General features: G+C 47.8%; 1 protein-coding gene across 1 annotated transcript in view; it reads left to right on the forward strand.

Moving 5' to 3' along the window:
* The window catches only part of rxrga (retinoid x receptor, gamma a), a 133,468-nt gene that overhangs the window by 77,506 nt on the left and 32,048 nt on the right, over positions 1 to 23,914 (forward strand). The window contains exon 2 of the mRNA XM_055642007.1: positions 22,812 to 23,068. Coding sequence (XP_055497982.1) covers positions 22,812 to 23,068 — 257 coding nt within the window. The remainder of the gene's footprint in view (positions 1 to 22,811; positions 23,069 to 23,914) is intronic.

Here is a 23,914-nt window from a genome sequence, read left to right on the forward strand (position 1 = left end):
CTTCCCCAACCAACAATGGTGCCATTATGAACTCCACCCTTCCTGAGGTCATCTGTTGCTGGCCCTGTTTTGGTCTAGCCTTTCAGCCCGAAGAAGGGTCTCGACCCGAAGCGTCACCTATGTCTTTTTTTCCAGAGATGCTGCCTGACCCGCTGAGTTACTCCAGCATTTTGTGACTACCTTCTGGAAAGCAGCAACTAGTCGTAGTGGCAATGAGTGCAGTGTCGTGAAAGCCCATTGGGTTCACTCGGGCCCCGCGGAGGAGGAATTATCGCTCGTCCACCTCATCTGGCCCATGTGAGACTCCACATCCACCCTGAGCTGCTGGCTCTTAAAAGCTGTGAAAAATGGCTCAGGGTGCGACATCATCCAATAAAGGGGATGGGGCTCGTCGGCAGCACTCAAATCCCGATAACACACACTTAAACAAAGAACAGACACAAAGTGCCAGAAGAGCAGCTTAGCGGGTCAGGCAGCATCTCTGGTGAAAAAGGATGGGTGACACTTTGGGTCAGGACCCTTCTTCAGATTGAGAGTAGGATGGGTGTGGGGGTGGGGGTTGGGGGGAGATCATGAAGTATGAAAAGGCCAGAACAAATCAGGGCCACCCACATTTGTTCTTGCCTTTTCTTACCTCTAGTTTCCCCCCTCCCCCCCCGCCCTACTTTAAGTCAAAGTCCTTTTCCTATCTCGTGTGTCCCCCCCGTCTTCTTTCAGTCTGAAGAAGGGTTCCAAACCGAAATGTCACCCGTTGTTTTTCTGCTGGGCCCTGACCCGCTGAGTTACTCTGGCACTTGGTGTCTACCTTCGGCATTTTCCAGCATCCAGTTCCTGCACATTTAACAAAAACTAGCTCTCCTGGCTGTGTGGCATCTTGAAGTCAGCTCTGTTAAAGACACAATGGAGAAGTGAGGTGGTGGCTGGCTGTTGTTGGTGTGGAGGGCAAGAGGTCAGGCAGAGGTCCCATCGCATGTTGAACCTCCCTCTGTGTAAAGATAATTCATTGATAACCTGACGTCTTAAAAGCAGACAACAATCATTATCCCAGTGTGGCTGCAGTCAAGTTAGGGGCAGATCAGCTCCAATTTGTAAGTATCCTCGTGATTGGTGCCGGCCTTAATGGTGTGGATTAGGAGTGAGCAGGTGCCTGACTTGCCTTGTAATCCAATCACTGCTCTTTTAATACCTGATGATGTTATTTTTGGTTGCTTTATTGGCCTCAGCAGACGACAAAAGTGGACCCTTCCTTTGTCACACTAGAAGCCGGGCTGATGCCGAGTTTAGTTTAGTTTATTGTCACGTGTACCGAGGTACAGTGAAAATCTTTTGTAGCGTGCTAACCAGTCAGGGTAGAGATTATACATGGTTACAATCGAGCCATCCACAGTGTACAGTTACATGACAACGGAAATAACGGCTAGTGCAAGGTAAAGTCCAATTAAAGATATTCCAAGGGTCTCCAAAGAGGTCGATAGCAGCTCAGAACTGTTCTCTAATTGTTGAGAGGACGGTTCAGTTGCCTGATAAGTTCTGAGAGGAAACTGTCGCTGAATCTGGAGGTGTGCATTTTCACACTTCTGTACCCCTTGCCTGATTTGAGAGGGGAGAAGAGGGAGTGACCGAGGTGAGACCAGTTCTTGAATATGCTGGTGGTCTTGCCGAGGCAGCGTGAGGTGTAAATGGTGTGATTGGAGAGGAGGTTGGTTTGTGTGATAGTCTGGGCTGCGTCCATAATTCTCTACCATTTATCACGGTTTTGGATGGAGCGGTTCCTGAACCATGCTGTAATGCTTCCCGATGAAATACTTCCCGGGCGCATCTGTGGAAGTTGGTGAGAGTTGTTGGGGACATGTCGAACAAACTTCCTCACCTTCTCCGGAAATAGAGGCGTTGGTGTGGAAAAGTGTTTGCAGAGCGTGGCCCCAAACCAGGAACTCATGCACGAGCAGAATGGGGTCCCTGTATACACGTATACACACGCGCACACACACACACGTACACACATGCCCGCGCACACACACACACGCTAGCTCACTCGCACGTGACAAGTGTGTGGGTCAGTTTGGTAAGATTTTACTACAGATCAAACTGGACAGGCGGATTGCATTTGTGATTCAGATGTGAGCACAATGGTGTGTGCTGGCACATTGGAGTGTGACGTGTGTGTGGGTCGGTTAGTTAAGATTTTACCGCAGATCACACACACCGAGTGATCCGACCGATTGTACCCTGGGATTCAGAAAGTGTTGATGTGATGGAATGGTCAATTCTTTAACTAGTTGCCGTCGCCGTGGTAACTGCATGAATTGGCCTCGTCTGTCAGACCATCTGACTGTGTCTTGTGTCACTGGTTTGCCCGTTATAACTATATCAAAAGCGGTCTTGAGATGCATGCCAGTTTTCTGGATCTCGGCTAACAATACTGTCCTTCTTGTGTGTAGTAGCTGATCTCCTCAGGCAGTGCACGTGAAGCAGCCAAGAGCGGGTAATATTGGGGCAGAGCGGAACGTCGGGACACATGTTAACTGATCCAGAGCATGTATGCACAGTTCAGTCGCCTGTCAAAACATGGGTGTTCTGGCATTTAGTTTGTGTAGGAAGGAACTGCAAATGCTGGTTTACACTGAAGATAGACACAAAATGCTGGAGTAACTCAATATGTCGAGATCCCAAAACATCACCTATTCCTTTTCTCCAGAGATACTGCCTGACCCGCTGAGTTACTCCAGCTTTTTCTGGCATTTTGTTTGCTCTTTAATTCTCTAGTGATGCTTCTGCAGATTTCCTTAAATTTGGAAGTGTGGTGAACAATCAAATAACACACGCATGTTTTTGTAAATCCCTGTGAGACGTGATGGAGTTTCAAATCCTGGAATGCCTTGAGTTTGTGGTCAGTTTGGTTCCTGGATCTCCTAGTCATCGTCATCACGTTAGTCCTGGTGTTATCCGGTACCAAATCCACAGATGCTGATTTGCGTGCAGTGCAGGTGATGTGGACACTGGCTCCTGTTGCTTGTAAGTCATGATACTGTCTGTGAGGAAGCCAGTGATCCAAGTGGAGCTTCTTTTGCGGGTCCTTAGGATCTTCAACACAGATTTTTCTCATCTCTATTGCCATCATTGTTTGAGGAAAAGAAGCAGATAGATAAAGTAATGATCGATCTAGCAGATGTAGGTACTTGTCATGATGGGAATGTCCTTGGGTCTCTCACATGCACTTGGGGGTGGCACAGTGGTGCAGAGGTAGAGTTGCTGCTTTACAGTGCTAGAGACCCAGGTTCGATCCTGACCTCGGGTCCTCTCTGTACGTAGTTTGTACTTTGTCCCAGTGCTGGGTTTCTCCAGGTGCTCTGGTTTCCTCCCACACTCCAAAGATGTACAAATCTGTAGGTTACTTGGCTTCTGTAAATTGTAACCAGTGTATAGGAGAGAACTAGTGTATGGATGATTGCTGGTCGGCACGGACTCGGTGGGCCAAAGGGCCTGTCTCCACGCTGTATCTCTAAACTAAAGTAAACTAAACTTGCCTGGCAATGTCCTATAGCAAGTTCCCATGCCATGAGGTGATGTCTCTCTGTAGTATTAGGGTGGATACTCTAACCCCCCACAAACAGCACCGTGGTGAACAACCAAATCATTTGCTTCAGCGGCAATCATTAAGTCCATTTACTCTCAGATCTTTTGTATCCAGCTGTGAGGATATAGAATTTAATCTTTCAGCCGCATGATATACCCTCCAATGCTGTAACACTTCTTCTGTGCTGCGTGCCAAGGTCTCGACTGTTTGGGTGGAACATTTGTGTTGCATTTTGAAACCTGGACCTTGCTGATGTAGGTGGCACAGTGGTGCAGCAGCGGAGACCCAGGTTTGATCCTGAGCTCGGGTGCAGTCTGTGTTGGGTTTATTCGTTCTCCCTGTGACCCCATAGTTTTCCAATGGGTGCTCCTGTTTCCTTCTACATCCAAAGATGTGCGGATTTGTAAGTTTATTGGCCACTGTAAATTGTCCCGAGTGTGAAGGGAGTGGATGCAAAAGTAGGATAACATAGAATTGGTGTGAAGGGGTGTTTGGTTTAGAGTTACAGCATGGAAACAGGCCCTTTGGCCCACTGAGTCCAAGGCTAACAGCGATTCACCTACACCACCTCTATCCTACACACTAGAAACAATTTACAGTTTTTACTGAAGCCGATTAACCTACAAACCTTTACGTCTTTGGAGTGTGGAAGGAAATCGGAGTACCCATAAAAAACCCACACCATCACATGGACAGCGTAAAACTCCGTACGGGCATCACCTGTAGTCGGGATCGAATCCGAGTCTCTGGCGCTGTAACGCAGGAACTCTATTGCTGCACCATCGTGCCATTCTATGGTGATCGATGGTCGGCATGGACTCGGTGGGCCAAAGGGCCTTTTTCCGGGCTGTATCTTTCAATATATTGCATCGCATTGGTGCCTGCTGGCAGTCCCGTAGTCGAGCAGCATTTCTGCTGGGGAAAACCACGGGGCCTTTGAGACTTCATACAAGTTTTCCAACCCAGGTATTATCTGTAAGTGTCATGAGGATCAAGTGAATTGGAGCAGACAGCAGTGCTGCGTCAGTAAGCTTCATCGCAGGAAATGAGGAGGGATTTGCTGTGGGATTTATTGCGTTTATTTCACAGATGTTGCCCTAAAATCGTGCTGGATTTTAATGCTGCCAGTCTTTTATGGCCTCAAACATGTTTCAAATATTTCACCGGGACTTGCAAGAGAAATAAGTCTGCTTGTGAAGTGGATCTTTTCAAAAAGACAGAAGCAGGGTGTTTTTGTTAATGGGGATGTTTTAATCCATTGCTTCTGGATCACTATGTCACTGGCCTTGCCAGTGTTTATTGCACTCTCCTCGATACCCAATGAACAGAATGGAGATAAGAGATGCTGCCTGGCGCGCTGGGTTACTCCGGCACTTTGTGTTTGTCTTCGGCTTAACACATGAAAAGAATTGCTTGTTTGCCCATGTCAGAAGAGAAACAGTAGTGGGTCTGGAATCACAAACTGGGCCAGACTTGGTGAGGATGACAGGTTCGGGGGCGGGTGGCGGGGGGGGGGGGGGGGGGGGATGTTCAGTGCATGTATGAGAGAGAACAAGTCACACAGACATGGGCAGGCAAAAAGGCAGAATTAGTGAACCAGATTATGAAAAAGGCATTTATTGACAAAAAAAAAAGGCATTAAAACGCATGTTTTTCCACCAACAAAATATGGTTAAAAATGATAATATAAAGGTATACTACATTAAATGACTAAAGTTGCCTGGTCGCACATAATTACTAGCATTTTTTTTCAAATTATCTGGTGTGTGTCGTCTATGCCTATGCCGTCTGTCAGACAGAATATGCTTCAGTTGTGAAAAACTTATTTCTACCTCAGCTGAGGTTACTAGTGCATACCTGAAACTAGCTACAGACTCTATATTTTCTGTCGATATCTTGTGCATTACTATTACCTTTGAGAATTTTAGCTATGTTTTGTGTTTCTTCAAGATCCTTGTTACCTAAAATCACTCTCTCACATTTTCCTTGTATGTCTTTACCTACATCGCCAGGAATTTTACGAATATCGTCAGTTACTTTGTTAAAAACCTGCACATTATTCACTAATGTTCGCCATGTTTCTCAAGGGAAGTAATAGCTTGTGGGAAGTTTGCAAAATTGGAAGCAATAAACACAAGATCGCAGTGAAGAGACTTTTACTGCATGATTTTACAGACGATCCTGACTGCAGCAGATTCGTCTTTTTCAAAACAGTTGACGATTTCTTTTATCTTTTCAAAATTTGCAGCATAGTAGAGTACAGCAGAGAGCCATGTACCCCACCTAGTCAAAGTGGGCTTAGGAGGTAGCGGAATCTCTGGTGCTATTTCCTTGAACAACATGTGACGGTGCTTTGAGGAAGATTTTCTTGACATTGGAAACTAGGCGATCAACATTTGGAAACAAGCTACATATATGCTTGCCAATTCTATGAAGTCCTTGAGCTAAGCATGTCAAATGCAACATTTTGGGGATTAAAACTTTAAGAGCACGAGTAGTTTTTTTCATGTACGGAGCTGCATCAGTTACAAACAGAAGAACATTCTCGTGTTTTATACCTTCTGGCCAAAGTACAGCAAGTGAAGATGTAAACAACTGAGCAATAGTTGAGCTGTTTGACTTCCCCAATACTTCCAATGTGAAAAATACTCCTTTGATGGTTGCCTCCAGTGTACCGATGACCACATTGGCAACATATCTCCCCACATTGGTTGTCTCGTTTATTGCGATCCATATTTTGTTGCATGCAATTTCATCTCTAATTTTCTGCACAACAATGTTGAAGTTGCTGTCAACATAATTCTTCCATAATGACGACTCGCTTGATATATGTTGTGTATTTCTCTAAAAAACCTTTGAGAGATTTGTTTTCCAATTTCCACAATGGAATTCCAGCATCAATGAATGCCTTGCACAGATCACTCAAACTCAGATTTGCGACTGGAGCCAATAGTGAGGAGACAAGCTTGGGTATTTCGCTTGGGTAGTCTACACCCCAGCGGTATCAACATTGACTTCTCTAATTTTAGATAGCTCGTGCCTTTTTCCAACTCCCCTTCCCCCTTCCCAGCTCTCCTTCTAGTCCTACTGTCTGTTCCTCGTCCTTTCTTTTTCCCCGCCCCTCCCACATCAGTCTGAAGAAGGGTCTCGACTCGAAACGTTGCCTATTCCTTCTCTCCATGGATGCTGCCTCACCCACTGAGTTTCTCCAGCATTTTTTGTCTACCTTCGATTTTTCCAGCATCTGCAGTTCTTTCTTAAATAGATCTTGGAGAAGACTGAACCAGCGGGCAGCGGCACAAAGAAATGAACGACCGACGCCCCCGGTTTTGCCCCGGTGGTGGTGGACATTTTCTTGTAAGTTATACTATGTTAACACGTTAATAATAACATTAATATTAACGTGTTAACATAGAAAACGTCATTGTGATCACGGTACAACTAGAGAAAATAGCACAACCTTTTAGCAAAATGGCAAAAAAAGTGATTTACGCACTCGATCGTGAAAAAGGCATTATCCTGGTGAAATCATCAAAAAAGGCATGAAAAGGCACATGGCATTTATGGCAAAATCCTGGCTCTAGTAATAACCATTTGACAAAATAGTGATATGAGCACAGGGGAGGGGGTGAAAGAAGAGGGGGGAGGAGGGGGGAGGGGGAGGGGGAGGGTTGTTAGAGATGACCCAAAAGACATCTTATGATGTCTTTGGTGTTTCAGTCTCCCATATCCTAGTGATGTGCTGGTAGGAAAGACACAAATGCTGGAGTAACACAGTGGGTCAGGCAGCATCCCTGGAGAACATGGATAGGTGACGTTTTGGGTCAGTTTGAAGATGGATCCAGACACGAAACATCATCTATCCACGATCTCCAGAGATACTGCCTGACCCAATGAGTTACTCTGGCATGTTGTGTCTTTTTGTTGTAACCCAGCATCTGCAGTTCCTTATCTCGACATTTTGATGTGCTGGTAGGTTGACTGGTCAACGTAAATTGCCCCAATGTGGGAAAGTGGCAAAAGCATCAAAGGGCAGTTGTTAGCATGTGGGAGAGACTGGGTTACAGAGCTGCAGGAGAGATGGGGGAAGGACACTGACGAGATTATTCCACTGGGAAACGGCACAGAGCGATGGTCCTCTCCTGTGTGTAGGGAAGGAAAGTTGTGACTCCAGCCCCCACATTGCAGCTGCGAATGTTTGTGTCGATCGCTTTCCCTTCTCTCCACCACCGGCCCAGTCACCGGGAGGGAGTTTGCAGCTGGGATCTCTGACGCCCATGGCTGCAGCTGCCTGCATCAGCTCTGCCTGAGCAACCGTGTTAAGCACCACCCTGGCTCCTGGTGCAAGAGGTGGGGTGTGTGGGGGGGTGTGGGCAGCCTAGAGAGCACACCGTCAGCAAGATGGGGATGGGGAACAGTGCAGTCGATGGAGGAGAGAATTGTCTGTATCCGTCCAACTGCCAGCTACTGTGGGGTGGAATTAACAGCCCTTGTTAAGTTGACTTGCCTTCCTCTCGACATTGATGAAGTGCTCGCTGGTACGAGCTCCTCAGACCCACTTCAGAGTGGCTTTTGATAAATGCCTCCCTGCCAAGGCAGCAGTGGAATATCTCATTTTCTGTCTTACAATCTAATCACGGCATGAATAATTCATGTTCCGTGGCTCTCAATATTAAACACATTTGCAGTAATGTCCATACTTTTCGCCATAAATCATTGGTGATTGATTTGATTTGAGCTGCTTCGAGGGGCCTCAGAATCTGGCTGATTAGCATATGGTAAATGGGAAAAATCCTGTCACCGTTCCCTCTTAATCCTGACCCCAAGATAAACATCTCAGCTGAAATAGGTTTACTTAAAGGTCTTCAGTTGGAGCCCCTGGGGCTTCTGTATCAATGCCTCTTCTTCATTCACTGCAGATGTGTGAGATATGCATTGTCCCGGGCCTTCTGTAAATACTGGCACACTCCTTGGTCTCTCCCGCTCGCTCGCATGCTGACAACTCTCCCTAGGAATCGTTTGCTAAATTTTACGATTAATCCGTAGATAGAGTCATGAAGTCATACAGCGTGGAAACGGGCATTTCAGCCCAACTCGCCCACAATGGCCAACATGTCCCATCTACATTAGTCACACCTGCCTACATTCAGACCATATCCCTCCAAGGTACACAAAATTGCTGGAGAAACTCAGCGGGTGCGGCAGCATCTATGGATCGAAGGAAATAGGCGACGTTTCGGGCCGAAACCCTTCTTATCCCTCCAAACCTGTTTTATCCATGTACCTGTCTAAATTTTTCTTAAACATTGCGATAGTACCAGCCTGAACTAATTCCTCAGGCAGCCTGTTCTATATACCCACCACCCTTTGTGTGAAAAAGTTACCCCTCAGTTTCCTATTAAATCCTTCCCCTCCTCACCTTAAACTTATGTCCTCCGGGACTGATGACAGAAGTGGTTTGCACATGTGGCCGGAATATAGGGGTGAGCTCTCCTGCTCCCTTGGACAGTCGAACGAATTGTAGAGCCAGCACTTCGATACGTGCTGCCCCATGAGGAGAGGGCAGCAGGGCTGGGGGAGGAGGGGGGAGGGGGGGGGGGGGGGGGGGGGGGGGGGGGCGTGAGGGCAGTCAAGGCTGAAAACGTCAGACCTAATCCTCTTTTTCAATCTAATTCCACGCACCAACAGACTCAGGAACAGCTTCTTGCCCCCTATTATCAAACTTTTGTAATGTCCTTCCATAGGCTTGGGGTACAGTCCCGATTCTCCAACCCTACCTCATGTTGACTTTGGACTTTTGCCACTGAGACGGTTAGACTATGCTGAGAACTGTATCTCTCCTTTCACTCTACTTTTTGCACTTGTATTTGGCTTGATTGTATTTATATGTATCGGATTGTCTGATTTAATTGGGTAGCACACAAATAAACGTTTTCACTGAACTTCAGCACTCGTGACAATAATAAACCGTAAAACTAAGTGAGCGGTCTCATGGCCCTCCGTTTCTTCCTCCAACAGAACCCCGATCAATTTCCCTCTACTAACACTCTCCTCTGTCTGGTAGAACCTGTCCTCACCCTCAACATTGATTGAATTGATTGAATTCCTTTATTGTCATTCAGACCTTACGGTCTGAACGAAATTTCGTGCCTGCAGTCATACATAAAATAATACAATAATAAACAACAATAAACACAAATTAACATCCACCACAGTGAGTCCTCCAAACACCTCCTCACTGTGGTGGAGGCAAAAATCTTAGGGCTGCAGTCTTCCCTCCTCTTCTCCCTCTGCGCTGAGGCGATTCCCCACCGGGCGACGGTACAAACAGTCCCGCAGCTCACCGAACCCTGCGAACGGGCCGGTTCAAACACTGCGGTTCAACAACATCTCCTTTGGCTCCTCTCACTTCCTACAAGTTAAAGGAGTAGCCATGGCCACTTGCATGGGTCTCAGCTATGCCTGCCTTTTTATTGGTTACATCAAACAATCCTCGTTTCAGGCGTACACTGGCCTCAATGACTGCATCAGGGCTGCCATCGTGCGGAATTCGTGGATTTCATTAACTGGCAATTCACATTGTCACCTTTCCGTGCCCGCTAGAGATGCTGCTTGACCTGCTGAGTTGCCCCAGCACATTGTGTCCTTTTGTGCAGTATAGATTTGGTGTGTTGAAATCCGTAACCTTTGGAGAGTCATTTTGGTTCCTGCCCAACCACTTACAGGGGTCAACAACGCTCTCAAATTAAACCGTTGCAAAGATAAAGTGCATCAAAAATGTTGCCTGGCACCATCAGTAGACCATACATGTTGGGATTTCCAACTTATTTAAAAAAACAAAACAATATTCTCAACAATTTTACACCAGTATTTTCTTTGTGGATTAGGATGGGGGTGGTCTCACTATTTTGAAAAGAAAAGGAAGATGGTGATTCTGCTGATGCTGTCGGCTGCAAGTGGTTTCCTTGGAGACGAGTTATTGCTGTTAAGTGACTAAGGGGCAAGACATGAAGGCCGGCTACATCGTTGGTTGATCTCTGATTGGTCCCGCTGCACGATGACGAGACATCACTAATGAGCACACGTCTAATTTTAACCTTCAGCCCTACAAGGAACGACTGGTAAAAAATACAATCTGGCATCTTGTTTACACTGTGCTAAAACCCTGCATCTAATGAATGGCTCTGTGGTGCCGCTCTCTGTTGCAAGGGTAGATGGAGTTGTCACTCTGAGCTCAGCAGGCAGGCAGGCAGCACAGCCAGTAACTGGTTAACTGGCCAGTTAGTCGGATGTTTGCAGTGAAGAGGAGAATTGGGTTGGAAATGGGAATGATCTTTCATATCCAGTTGGACTTAGTTTTAATTTAGTTTGGTTTAAAGCTACAGCTTGGAAATAGGTTCTTCGTCCCACCGAGTCCATGCTGACCATCGATCACTCATTCACACCAGTTCCCTGTTATCCCACTTTCGCATCCACTCCCTGCACATTAGGGGCGATTTTTACCTACAAATTGGGCCAATTAACCTGCCATGTCTTTGGGACGTGGGAGGAAACCAGAGCCACCCGATGGAAACCCACAGGGGGTCTGTGCAAACTCCACTCAGACAGCGCCTGAGGTCAGGATCGAACTCGGGTGTCTGGAGGTGTGTGGCAACTGCATGGAGTTTCTCCCTGTGACCACATGGTTTTTCCTGAGTGCTCCGGCTTCCACCCACACTCCAAAGACGTACAAGTTTGTAGATTGATTTGGCTTTGCTAAATAAAATTGTAAATTTCCCCCAGCGTGTAGAATAGTGTTAGCGTACGTGACGATCGCTAGTCGTAACGGACTCGGTGGGCCAAAGGGCCCGTTTCCTGAATCTAAAGTCTAAATCTCAGTATCTAGTCTGGGGCGTGCACTCGGGAACGTGAACGTTCCAATACGATCATCAGAAATTTGGAAGTGCTGTCTTTCCACTCCCTAAACCTCACAGCCCCTCCATTCCCCCCCACCCTCCCACAGCCCTGCTGCAACCTCACGCTCTCCTCTGATGTGAAGGTGAACATTGAGGGGCTATCAGAGGTCTCTAGGTTAGGTTGTGGTTTTACACTGAATGTGTAAAGTCCCTGCTTCTGAGTATTCAGTGAAATCAGATGGATCGCTTTAAATCCTTGAGTTTTCCTCATGGCTAATTTACATTGTAATTGCTGGTGATGAATGTATCCTCCCACGGTTTGGAATCAATATTCTGTCACTGGGTGTATTTAGCGGAACATTTGAACAAGATTGCCAGCCAGTGCCAACTGCTGGATCTAGCCAGGGGCACAAGCAGCTTGGGAATGCGAAGGAGGGGCTGGGGGTGGGGTGCGGTAGGGGGAGGGGGAGGAAGGGCTGTGGAACCAGAGAGGGCGAGTGCAAGAAGGGGAGCGGGGACAGACTGGTGAGTAGGTGAAGTGGGAGCGGGGGGGCCTCAAGATGCATGGAGTGGGGAACGAGCCTGGTGGCAGTTTAGGAGCAAGACCCAGAGTGGGGCTGAGTGTAGAATGGTGCGGCACAAGGTGTACAAAATGGGAGGCGGCAAGTGGAAGATAGGAAGCGGACCACCGGAGACAGAGGCGGGTGCGACTGCAAGAGAAGGGCATGAGGGACGTATAAATGCAATGAAAGTTTAGTGAAACCATCAGCGGTTTTGCCTCTTGTCCTAACTGTTCGGAGAGTTAGGACTCTCCTTACACTGCAAGTCCTGCAGACGTGAACAAAAAATCAGACATTATATCAAAGGCTGGACTTTGAGTACGAAGGTAAGCAAAATGGAATTAGGGGAATCCAGGGATATGGGGATGGTGCAGGAAAATGACACTGAGGTCAAAACAAAACATCAAGTGCTGCAGGACCTCAACAGATCAGGCAGCATCTGTGGAGGGAATCGACTGGCCGGAACCCTTCTTCACACTAGGGATATAAGATCAGCTATGATTAAACTCAGGAACAGAGCAGGCTTGAGGCGCTGAATGGCCTACCTCTGTGTCTTTTATTCCTATGTAATCAGGAGTTGACCACTCAGCCACTTGGCCCTGTGGAGTTATTAGAGTCATAGAGTCTTACAATGTGCCCACCCCTGGATTAGAGTCATAAATACAGTGTGGAAGCAGGCCCTTCGGCCCAACCTGCCCAGACCAACATGCCCCATCTACACTAGTCTCACTTGCCTGCATTTGGCCCTTATCCCTCTAAACCTGTCCTATCCATGTACCTGTCTAATTGCTTCTTCAATTTTACGATAGTCCCTGCCTCAACTACCTCTACCAGTAGCTCGTTCCATATACCCACCACCCTTTGTGTGAAAAAGTTACTCCGCAGATTCCTATTAAATCTTTCCCCCTTCACCTTAAATCTATGCTCTTTGATTCTCAATTGCTACTTTGGGCAAGAGACTCTGTGTCTACCCAATCTATCCCTCTCATGGTTTTGTACATCTCCATAAGATCACCCCACATCCTCCTGCGCTCCAAGGAATAGAGTCCCAGCCTGCTCAACCTCTCCCTATAACTCAGGCCCTCGAATCCTGGCAACATCCTCGTAAATCTTCTCCGCGCCTTTTCCAGCTTGACAACATCTTTCCTATAACATAGTGCCCAGAACTGAACATAATGCTCTAAATGCTGACTCACCAACGATTTATATGAATGCAAAATGACCTCCCAACTTCTACTCTCAATACTCTGACTGATGAAGGCCAATGTGCCAAAAGCCTTCTAGACCACGCTATCTACCTGCGTTGCTACTTTCAACAATCTCCTTGATCCGTCTGCTCTACAGCACCCCAGAGTCCTACCTTTTACTGTGTAGGTCCTGACTGTGTTAGTCTTCCCAAAAGGCAACACTTCACGTTTCTCTGTATTTCCTGACTCCTAGCTGGGTGGATTGTTTACATCTGAAGCATTTCCAGAAGCCACCTGTGGGTTGTGCTATGAAGGCCACATGTTTGGTGTTGGCTGAAGCCTACTGTTTCTCGCTGACTTTGTGACATTCTGGTGTCTCATCCCATCAGTGTCAGAGAGAACCCAGATGGCAGATTCAATAGAGGTTAATGTTCCACTGAAGGCAGTCCCTCAGAGCGCTGACGAGGCAGGCACTGTTAAGTCACACAATGGAGCTGATGTGGACCAGGCCTTTGCAAACACTGGATCCAATTGGACTAAAACCTGAAGCGTTCGATTTTAATTTCAATTTCCGTCCAATTGCACATAAATAACTGGGTGCTGCAGCGTAAATTCACATCACCGCTTGAGGAATGGCACGCTGTTACATGGTGCGCCACAGTAAAAAAACATCCACTTCAAGTGAAAATATACAATTGAGGGGTTATGGGGAGAAGTCAGGAGAATGGGGTTGAAAGGTTATGATAGATCAGCCATGATTGAATGGTGGGGTAGACCTGATGGGCTGAATGGCCCGATTCTGCTCATGCCATGAACATATGAATTCAGTTCGGATTCTAGTTGACTATTGCATAAGATGTATGCACAGCAAGATCTATTGCATAAGGAATGTGGATGGTGCATGAGCAAGATCCACTGGGGTTCTATGTACTTGCACTACTGGTCCTGTGCCATGTTATAAGAGTGTTGCCGTTATTACCTGATATCAAGAGACTCAAGGGAGTTTATTATCATGTGTCAAGATACAAGATACAAGATACAAGATACATTTAATTGTCATTTGGACCCCTTGAGGTCCAAACGAAATGCCGTTTCTGCAGCCATACATTACAAACACATCAAGACACAACATAATTATTTCACATCGCTGTGATTAAACTTATCTCTCCACTGAATGGTGCTGCCCCCGGCTGAGTTGTGTTTTAATTGTGCACTGGGGTCTATGTTAGAGCCCCCGGCGTGCGCTGCAGAGTCCCGTGCGCATGTGTTATAAGGAGTTCTTCAACCCCGCGTTCGCCGTTAGCCTGATAAAGCGGTCAAGGGAGCCGCGGGCTCAAGGGACCTGCCGTTGGAGCCTCCGACTCATGTAGCAGCAGCAGCAGCAGCAGATAGTCCTCCAAAACTCGGCTGATCTCCCCGGCTTCTTCCTGTTGGAGGCCGCTCCTCATTGCGGCCCCAACGACAACGGAAACCCGACGAGAAAAGGTCGGGTCTCCAGTGCTTTGCTTAACAAAAACTACATTAAAACACAGACAGAAAAATAATAAAACGCGGACAAACTGCAGAGGCCGCTGCTGACCAGAGTCGCGCCGCCCACCGGACGCGACAAGTGCAGTTCACATTTCTCTTAGAAAACACCGCCCAGGAGGTCAGCCTCTCGTGGTTTCCACTGGGGCTCACTCACCTCCCCTCCATTGTAGTAAAAGGCTATCTATCTATCTATAGGACAATGAAATTCTTGCTTTGCTTTAGCACAACAGAACATAGTAGGCATTTACTACAAAACAGATCAGTGTGTCCATATACCATTGTATAAATATATACTCGCATGAATAAATAAACTGATAAAGTGCAAATAAACAGATTATGGGCTATTAATGTTCAGAGTTTGTCCGAGCCAAGTTTAATAGTCTGATGGCTGTGGGGAAGTGGCTATTCCTGAACCTGGTCGTTGCAGTCTTCAGGCTCCTGTATCTTCTACCTGAAGGTAGCAGGGGGATGAGTGTGTGGCCAGGATGGTGTGTGTCCTTGATGAAGCTGCCAGCCTTTTTGAGGCAGCGACTGTGATAGATCCCCTCGATGGACGGGAGGTCAGAGTCGATGATGGACTGGGCAGTGTTTACTACTTTTTGTAGTCTTCTTTTGTAGGGGCTTTTTGTCGCAACAGGCCCTTTGATTAGTGTGCGTGTGGCAGAGGTTATGGGGAGAAGGTATCTGATCCCTAGGAGTGTCAAGGGAGGGGAGCGGAGGGATTGATCACTAGGGGGAGTCCGGGCAGGGGGGAGGGGCAGAGGGGAGGTGTCTCATCCCTAGGAGTGTTAGAGGAAGGGGGCAGAAGTGATTGATCCCTGTGCGGGGGGCGGGGGCGAGGGGAGGCGGCCAATCACTAGGGAGAGTCGAGGCGGGGGGGGGGGGGGGGAATGGAGGGGAGGTGAGTGAGCCCCAGTGGAAACCAAGAGAGGCTGTACCTCCTGGGCAGTGCTCATTCTAAGAGAAATGTGAACTGCACTTGACGCAATGAAATCCAATAAGCCACCTGATCAATGGGGTCGGGGCTGCACCCTGCGGTGTAGGGAGGAGAGCTGCCCCAGTGCTGTTAAACCATCAGTGAAAGCAGAGATGAATGATGCTGAGAGCAGTCTGTGATTGATGGGACAGGTGGGGGTTATGGAGGCTACTGTGACAGACCTCGTCCATCCGTGACTCGCTGTCGTTTTCCCTTGGGACAGTGGCCAGCTCCGGCAGGGTTTGCCTCCAATTCCCAGCACAGCTGGAGGGGAGGGGGGTGGGTGGGTTAGATGCATCATTGGCCCAGGCCCAGACCCAGCTGTGGTCAAAGCTGTCCGCAGGCTCACTGCCTCCCCCTGCTGTCTGGGTATGGTAATGCTTGCATCACCTTGGCCTGCAAGTCCCCAAGCACTTCACAACTGGGAACTGCAGTACTCCCAAAGCAAAAAGGACATAGAGTGCGGGAGTAAAGTAGCTGCTCTTTCAGCATCTTTGGAGAACGTGGATAGGTGACGTTTTGGATCGAGACTTCTTTGGACTCGATCTTGGAAAGGCACACAGCAAGATTCTATGAACATGGGCCTGATCATTTCATAAGTTCTAGCAGCAGAATTAGGCCATTCGGCCCATTGAGTCTACTCCACCATTCAATCATGGCTGATCTATCTTTACCTCTCCAGGAAGGAGGATAGCCCTGCAGATAGTCACAGATTCATGCAGTGTGGAAACAGGCCCTTCTGCCCAATGTACCCCCCACACCAGCCAACATGTCCCATCTACACTGGTTTCGCCTGCCTGCGTTTGGCCCATATCCCTCTAAACCTGTCCTATCCATTAAATATTTGAACAGCAACTCGGGTTCTTGGCAGGTGGGAATTGACTTTAAATGACAGTGCCTCCACTGACAGATTCATGATTAGTAAGGATGTCAAAGGTTATGGGAAGAAGGCAGGAGAATGTGATTGAGGGGGAAATATAGATCAGCCATGATTGAATAGCGGAGCAGCCGATGGAAGAATGACCCAACTTGGCCTTTGGTAATTACTGATGAACATGGAGCAGTATCAGTGCAGCCCAGGTTAAGAACACAGAACACAGTGTTGCTGCCTCACAGCCCCAGAGACCCGGGTTCGATCCTGACCTCAGGTGCTGTCATAGAAACATAGAAATGGCAGGAGGAGGCCATTCGGCCCTTCGAGCCAGCACCACCATTCATTGTGATCATGGCTGATCGTCCCCTATCAATAACCCGTGCCTGCCTTCTCCCCATATCCCCTGACTCTGCTAGCCCCTAAAGCTCTATCTAACTCTCTCTTAAATCCGTATGTATGGAGTTTGTACGTTCTCTCTGTGATGATGTGGGTTTTCCCTGGATTTCTCTGCTTGCCTCCCACAATCTAAACACGTACAGGCTTGTAGGCTAAATTGCTTCGGAAAAAAATTCTAAATATTCCGTAGCGTGTGTAGGATAGTGTTGGCGTATGGGGGTGATTGCTGGTTGGTGCAGACTCAGTGGGCCCAAAGGCCTGTTTCCGCACTATATCTTTAAACTAAACTAAACTAAAACAAGACATCATAGGAATAGGTCCTTCACCCCACAATGTCTGTGCCAGACATAATGTCAAGATGAACTATAATCACATCTGTCCTCACATGATCCATACCCCTCCATTCCCTGCATATCCATGTGTCTAAGTATAAAACCTCTTAAATGGCACTGCACCATGTGCCTGCACCATCACCCCTGACAGTGTGTTCCAAGCACCCATTTTTCTATGTAAAAAAAAATGGCACATCTACGTTAAACTTTTCTGCTCTCATCTTAAAGCTCTGCCCTCCAGTCTGTGACATTCCCACCCTGGGGAGAAAGGGTTGGGACTCTCCATCCCATTTATGCCTCTAATAAATGTATATACTCCTGTCAGGTCCCCCCTCAGCCTCTGCCACTGCCGACAGCCATCCAGCATCATTCGGATAACACTAAAAACTGGCAACGTGGTCAGCACAGACATTGTGGGCCGAAGGGCCTGTTCTTGTGCTATATTGTTCTAAACCTGTCAGTGCCAGGTTTGTGTATGAAGGAACTGCAGATGCTGGTTTAAACTAAAGATAGACACAAAATGCTGGAGTAACTCAGCGTGACAGGCAGCATCTCTGGAGAGAAGGAATGGGTGACGTTTCAGGTTGAGCCCCTTCTTCAGACTGACGTCAGGGGGGGTGGAGGGGGAGAGATAGATTAGGAAGTGTGAAGGGTGCCAGGTTTGTCTCTGGGATGGAGCGGTGGAGCTGACGTCCGTATCTGGGCACAGACAACGCTGCTGCAATTAACCTGGTCAAGAAGGCAACGGCCGTATTGTAACGGTCGGTTCATAATAAAATGCACCCTTCGGATATTTTACTGACTGCCATTCTCTCGAATTGTCCGGGCAGTTTGCCAGTTGTGAGTGCGAACTGTGATCCAGGATATTCCTGGATTTTGAGACTTGCAGGGGAATTAAGGTGAAGTGTGTTCCCAATGCCGCATCAGGAGGGCTGCCTGCAGCTGTGAGCATCGCTGGGGCAGTTTTCAGTCGGCTCCCACACAGAGCGTGCCGCGCTGGAACAGAACGGGAAACCTCGCAAAGCAGGGATACAGGCCACCTGGGGTGACGAGTGTACAGCACGCCACCAGTCTGCCAAGGGTGGCACAGCGGTAGAACTGCTGCCTTACAATGGGCAGCATTCTCAGCAAAGGAAGTGGCGGCACAGTGGCATAGCAGTGGAGTTGCTGCCTTACAGCGCCAGAGACCCAGGTTCGATCCTGACTACGGGTTCCCAGAGAAAACACACGCAGTCACAGGGAGAACATGCAAACTCCGCACAGACAGAGGGACCCTGCCTCAGTGGGTCGTGGAGGTGGGTTCTCTGGATACTTTCAAGAGAGAGCTAGATAGGGCTCTTAAAGATAGCGGAGTCAGGGGATATGGGGAGAAGGCAGGAGCGGGGTACTGATTGGGGATGATCAGCCATGATCACATTGAATAGCGGTGCTGGCTCGAATGGCCGAATGGCCTACTCCTGCACCTATTGTCTATTGACAGCGCCTGTAGTCAGGAATGAGCCCGAGTCGCTGGCGCTGTAAGGCAGCAGCTTTACCGCTGTGCCTATAGGCAGCCCACCGACCTCAGCTGGGAACGTTGCCCATTGTAAAGGCACCGAGCTCAGTGTAAGTCAGTGGCTGGTACCAATCAGCTTCCTGTGCCTATGTTCACTCCACCAAACGGATGCCTTGATGCTGAGCAAGGGGGACAGTTGGAGGTCATTGAGCAGTAAGAAAAGATTAAACCAAGCTGACGTGCGCCAAGTAACATTAGCGGAGGGTCCACATCTCCCTGCCTTCACTGAAGCTGACAGAGTGATTACGTCCACTGATCGCGATTGTTAACCTTGATGGGGACAGCGACCGTGCTCACTCTGCAGACGTGGTGAATGGAGGCCAGCCTGAGAACATTCCCCCCTGATGACCCTGACATCAAGCAGGCCAAGAGCTCCAAGCACCCTGCCTGGGGTCAAACCCTGATATCATTGACCCACATCTCCACAAGTCTGCGAGAAGTCTCTTGGAGAACACGGATAGGTGACGTTTCAGATTGGGGCCTTTCTTCAAATTGACCTGCTGAGACACCCCAGCACTTTATGCCTTTTTTGGTGATCCAGCAACTGCAGTTCCTTGTGTCTATACTTTCCAGGGATTCAGCTTGCTACCAGTTTCGATACAAGACTGTTCAGATACTTGAAGCAGTCTGATTCTGAGCCAGGACGTGGGAGAGGTTAAATCACCATTATGGTCAGTAGTGGCAACACTTCCTCTATTTTTACTTTACTTAAAACCTTTGTTACCACTCCCCCATCACTAACTGACCAGTTAACTAATCCAGTTGCCCAAGGCAAATTGATGTTAACTACACGAGTTCAGTTCAGTGATTCTCTCTGATAGTAGGTAAGGATTTCAATCTGCTCTTCCGTTTACCTGAATTGAGCTCAATTTCTGTGCAAGAACTTTCAAGCCCCTAACCAATGCTTCCAACCCTGGCTGTGACTTGGGGAATGATACAAAGGCATGGGACAAAGAAATGCCAAATTTTTGCCAGTTTATTGACTCGTATGGCGGCACGGTGGTGCAGCGCCAGAGACCTGGGTCGAATCCCGACTACGGGTGCTGTCTGCACAGAGTTTGTACGTTCTCCCCATGACCGCGTAGGTTTTCTCCGGGTGCTCCAGTTTCCTCCCACATTTCAAAGACGTACAGATTTGTAGGTCTGTAGAAGGTCAGTCTGTAGAAGGGTTTTGGCCCGAAACGTCGCCTATTTTCTTCGCTCCATAGATGCTGCTGCACCCGCTGAGTTTCTCCAGCAATTTTGTGTACCTTCGATCTTCCAGCATCTGCAGTTCCTTCTTGAACAGATTTGTAGGTTAATTGGCTTTGGCAAAAATTGTAAATTCTCCCTGGTGTGTAGGATAGTGCTTGTGTACGGTGTGATCGCTGGTTGGCGCGGAGTCAGTGGCCTGTTTTCACACTATTACTAAACTAAACTAAACTAAATATCTGCAAACAAAAATATGTTGAGTTCACTATTAACACTATAATATTACAACATTACATTCTGTTAAGTAGAAAATGGGTCAAACACGGGCAGGGGGGCTAGTTTGTCTTCTTTGTCATTGCGGGCAGGTTGGGCTAAAGGGCCTGTTTCCATGCTGCTTGACTATAATTCCATAACAATGTAACAAGAGTATTTAATCACGTTATAATTGGAGCTGAAGGGATTTTTTTTATTAAGTAATCGTGTTTAATCATTCAATTGGGAAAAAAACAATTGTGAGTTAACTGTGTTAATTGCATTGTAAAACGAAAATAGAATACTAATATATCTGAAGAGTTTTCCCAACCCACCCCAGTGCCAATTTATTGAAGTTCTTTGAAGAAGCACTAAGCTTGAATAAAGCGGAACTGATGAATTACAAGGATTTCCAAAAAGCTTAGGTGCTGTATCAAACACGATTGCTGAAACTAAAAGCTCGTGGTGTAGATGAGGTAATGGCATTGTTAGAAGATAGGCTGGCTAACTGGAAACAGATTGTAGGCATGAATGGATCTTTTGCTAGTTGGCAAAATGGAACAAGTGATATAGCAAAAGGATCAGTCCTGGGTTCGCCACCATTTTGCAATTTACAGAAGTGATTTGGATAAAGACATTGAAGATGTACTTGTGTAGGAAGGAACTGCAGATGCTGGTTTATAGCAAAGATAGCCACAAAGTGCTGGAGTCACTCAGTGGGTCAGGCAGCATCTCCAGAGAACATGGATAGATGACCTTTCAGGTCTGGACCATTCTGTCTGAAGAGGGTCAGGCAACATCACTGGAGAACATGGATAGGTGGCGTTTCGGGTCGGGACCCATCTTCAGACTAAAGAACTCCGCCCCAACCAGCGATCACACAGTACACAAACGTCACCTTGCCCTTGGGTTCCAAAACGTCACCCATCCTTTTTCTCCAGAGATGCCACCTGACCGGCTGAGTTACTCGAGCTCTGTGTTTATCTGAGGATGTACTTGTTCCATTTGCTGAAGATTCAAAACCAGGCAGGAAAATCAGTTGTGAAAATAGATCAGGTGCTATAGAGAGATACAAATACGCCAGATGAGTGGACAGGTGGACTAAAAAATGACAAATATGAAACTATCCAATTGGCAAGAATAATGTAAAAGAATTTTGCATATATTTGGGTGACTCTTTAGAAGTCTAAAACGCAAGAGGATCTGTGTGTCCCAATGCATGATTCACAAAACATGCAGAGAATATTTAGGGACGGAGGATGCGAATGCAAAAGTGGAGATGTCGTACCTCACATTATTTAGGGCATAGATGATATCACATCTGCAGTACTGTGTATAATTTCAGGCTAACACCAGGTTGTCTTTCGAGGAAAGATTGGACACCCTGGGCTTGTGTCCGCTAGAGTTCAGAAGAGGGAGTAGATGCTTAATTAAAACCAATAAAGCATGTGGGGCCTTGTCACGTTGGATGTTTTTAAGGCAGAGGCAGAGAGATGCATGATCGAAGGGATGAATGAAATTCTTCCTGACCACCATCCTAATGGATGAGCTTATCCCACCCATGGACATGGTTGTAGACTTTCCATATCCGAGGGAAATGGCCTCTGTGTCAAGCTCCATCAGACCCTGCCTGTCGTGGAGCAAGACTCTCCACCTCCATGCAACAGATGACAACTGCAGCCATGCCATGCCCTGCCAGCTCTGCGGCCATGTACAGCTTGCAGTTCAACACCCGGTTCTGGATGCAAGGTAGTCTGTCCTCCGTGTCGCTGGAATGCGGAGATGGGCAGATCGATGAGAGGCTGTCACAAAAGGGAGGGTGTTTCTGAGACGGCACAGGGAGCTTGTAACATATCACAGCCAGAGCCAGCTCTGGGCAGAGACGGGGCAGCAGAGGACATGGGATGGATGATACCAGCAGAAGGCTGGAGCGAACCGGGCTGTGACAACATCTGGGGCAGCGGTAGAGATGTTGCCTTACAGCGCCAGAATTCCAGGTTCGATCCTGACTACAGGTGCTGTCTGAATGGAATTTGTACGTTCTCCCTGTGGTTTTCCCTGGGTAGTCTGGTTTCCTCCCACACTAAATAGACGTACAGGTTTGTAGATTAATTGGCTTCGGTAAAATTGTCCCCAGTGTTTCGACAGTGCTAGTGTATGGGGAACGCTGGTCGATGCGGACCTGATGGTCTCGCTAAACTAAACTAAATTGTCTGAAGAAGGGTCTCGACCCAAAACGTTACCTATTCTTTTTATTCAGAGATGCTGCCTGACCCGTTGAGTTACTCCAGCTATTTGTGTCTATCTTCAAAACTAAATTAAACTCTGCTACTGGACGGCCTCTCAAAATCCGTGCATGAAAAACGCATGATGTGCTGATAGGAATACATTGACTTGTGCCCCAGTGTAGAGTGGGCCATGGATAATTTGGTAGATCAGAGGCATGAACGCCCCAGGTTGCTCACTATGTTGTTGTGTCTCTGCAGACTCGGCCATACAAGTGAACTCCACGTCGATGAGCTCGTCTCCACACTCGACTGTGAACTCAGTGGTCAGCCATCACTCGATGATCGGATCCTCGATAAACGCTTCGCGCTCTCTCGCCTCCTCCATGGGAAACTTGGGCTCTCCGGTCAACGGGCTGGGATCGCCCTATCCCGTCATCACCTCGTCCATAGGTTCTCCCTCGGTCTCCTTGCTGTCTACCCCAGGCATCGGCTATGGACCGCTCGGCAGTCCCCAGGTAAAACCTCAGCTAGGGCAAAGGTTACCGTTTTGGGGGCTATCTCAAATTAATGAACGGAACAAGGGTAATGTAATAGAGCCACTGGTTCTCTGTCACAGACACCCGGGTTGAACTGCCACCTCGAGTGCTCTCTGTGTGGAGTTTGCATGTTCTCCTTGTGGGTTTTCTCCAGGTACTCTGGTTTCCTCCCTCATCTCATAGACTAGTGGATGGGCAGAAATTGGCCCCTTAGCCCACTGAGACTGCGCTGACCAGATATCCCCGTACATTAGCACTATCCTACTCACTAGAGACAACTTTACCAAATCCAATTAACCTACAAACCTGCACATCTTTGGAATATGGGAGGAAAACCGGAGCACCCGGAGAAAACCCATGCAGTCACAGGAAGAACATGCAAACAGCATCCGAGGTCAGGATCGAAACCATGTCCCCGGAGGTGCGAGGCAGCAGCACTACCTCCTGCAGCACCATGCCGACATGCTGGCGGGCTTGCTCTGTTTGCCTGGTGTGGGTAGCTGTTTGTGATTAACACAGGCAGAGCAGTCCACACTGCACAGGACATCAGCTGCATGTAGCAAGACAAAAACACTCATTGCAAAAGGCTTAACGCATGCTTTAGAGAGCCTTCTCACTGAGACATGTTCCTCATTGAGCAGTTGTTCTCTCAGCTGGACAGCAAAATTACTGGGAGAGGTGGGAGTGGGACAAAGCCTGTCCTTTACCCAGTGAGTGGCGCCTTCTCAAAGCTCACAGATGTGTGCAGGGGTGAGGAAACAGCATGGATGTGTTTAAGAAGTAGCAAGGCAAGTGAACGTGGGAGCAGGAATGGGGTGTGATGAC

This window comes from Leucoraja erinacea, chromosome 10 (genome assembly GCF_028641065.1).
Source record: "Leucoraja erinacea ecotype New England chromosome 10, Leri_hhj_1, whole genome shotgun sequence".
Taxonomy (NCBI): Eukaryota; Metazoa; Chordata; class Chondrichthyes; order Rajiformes; family Rajidae; genus Leucoraja; species Leucoraja erinaceus.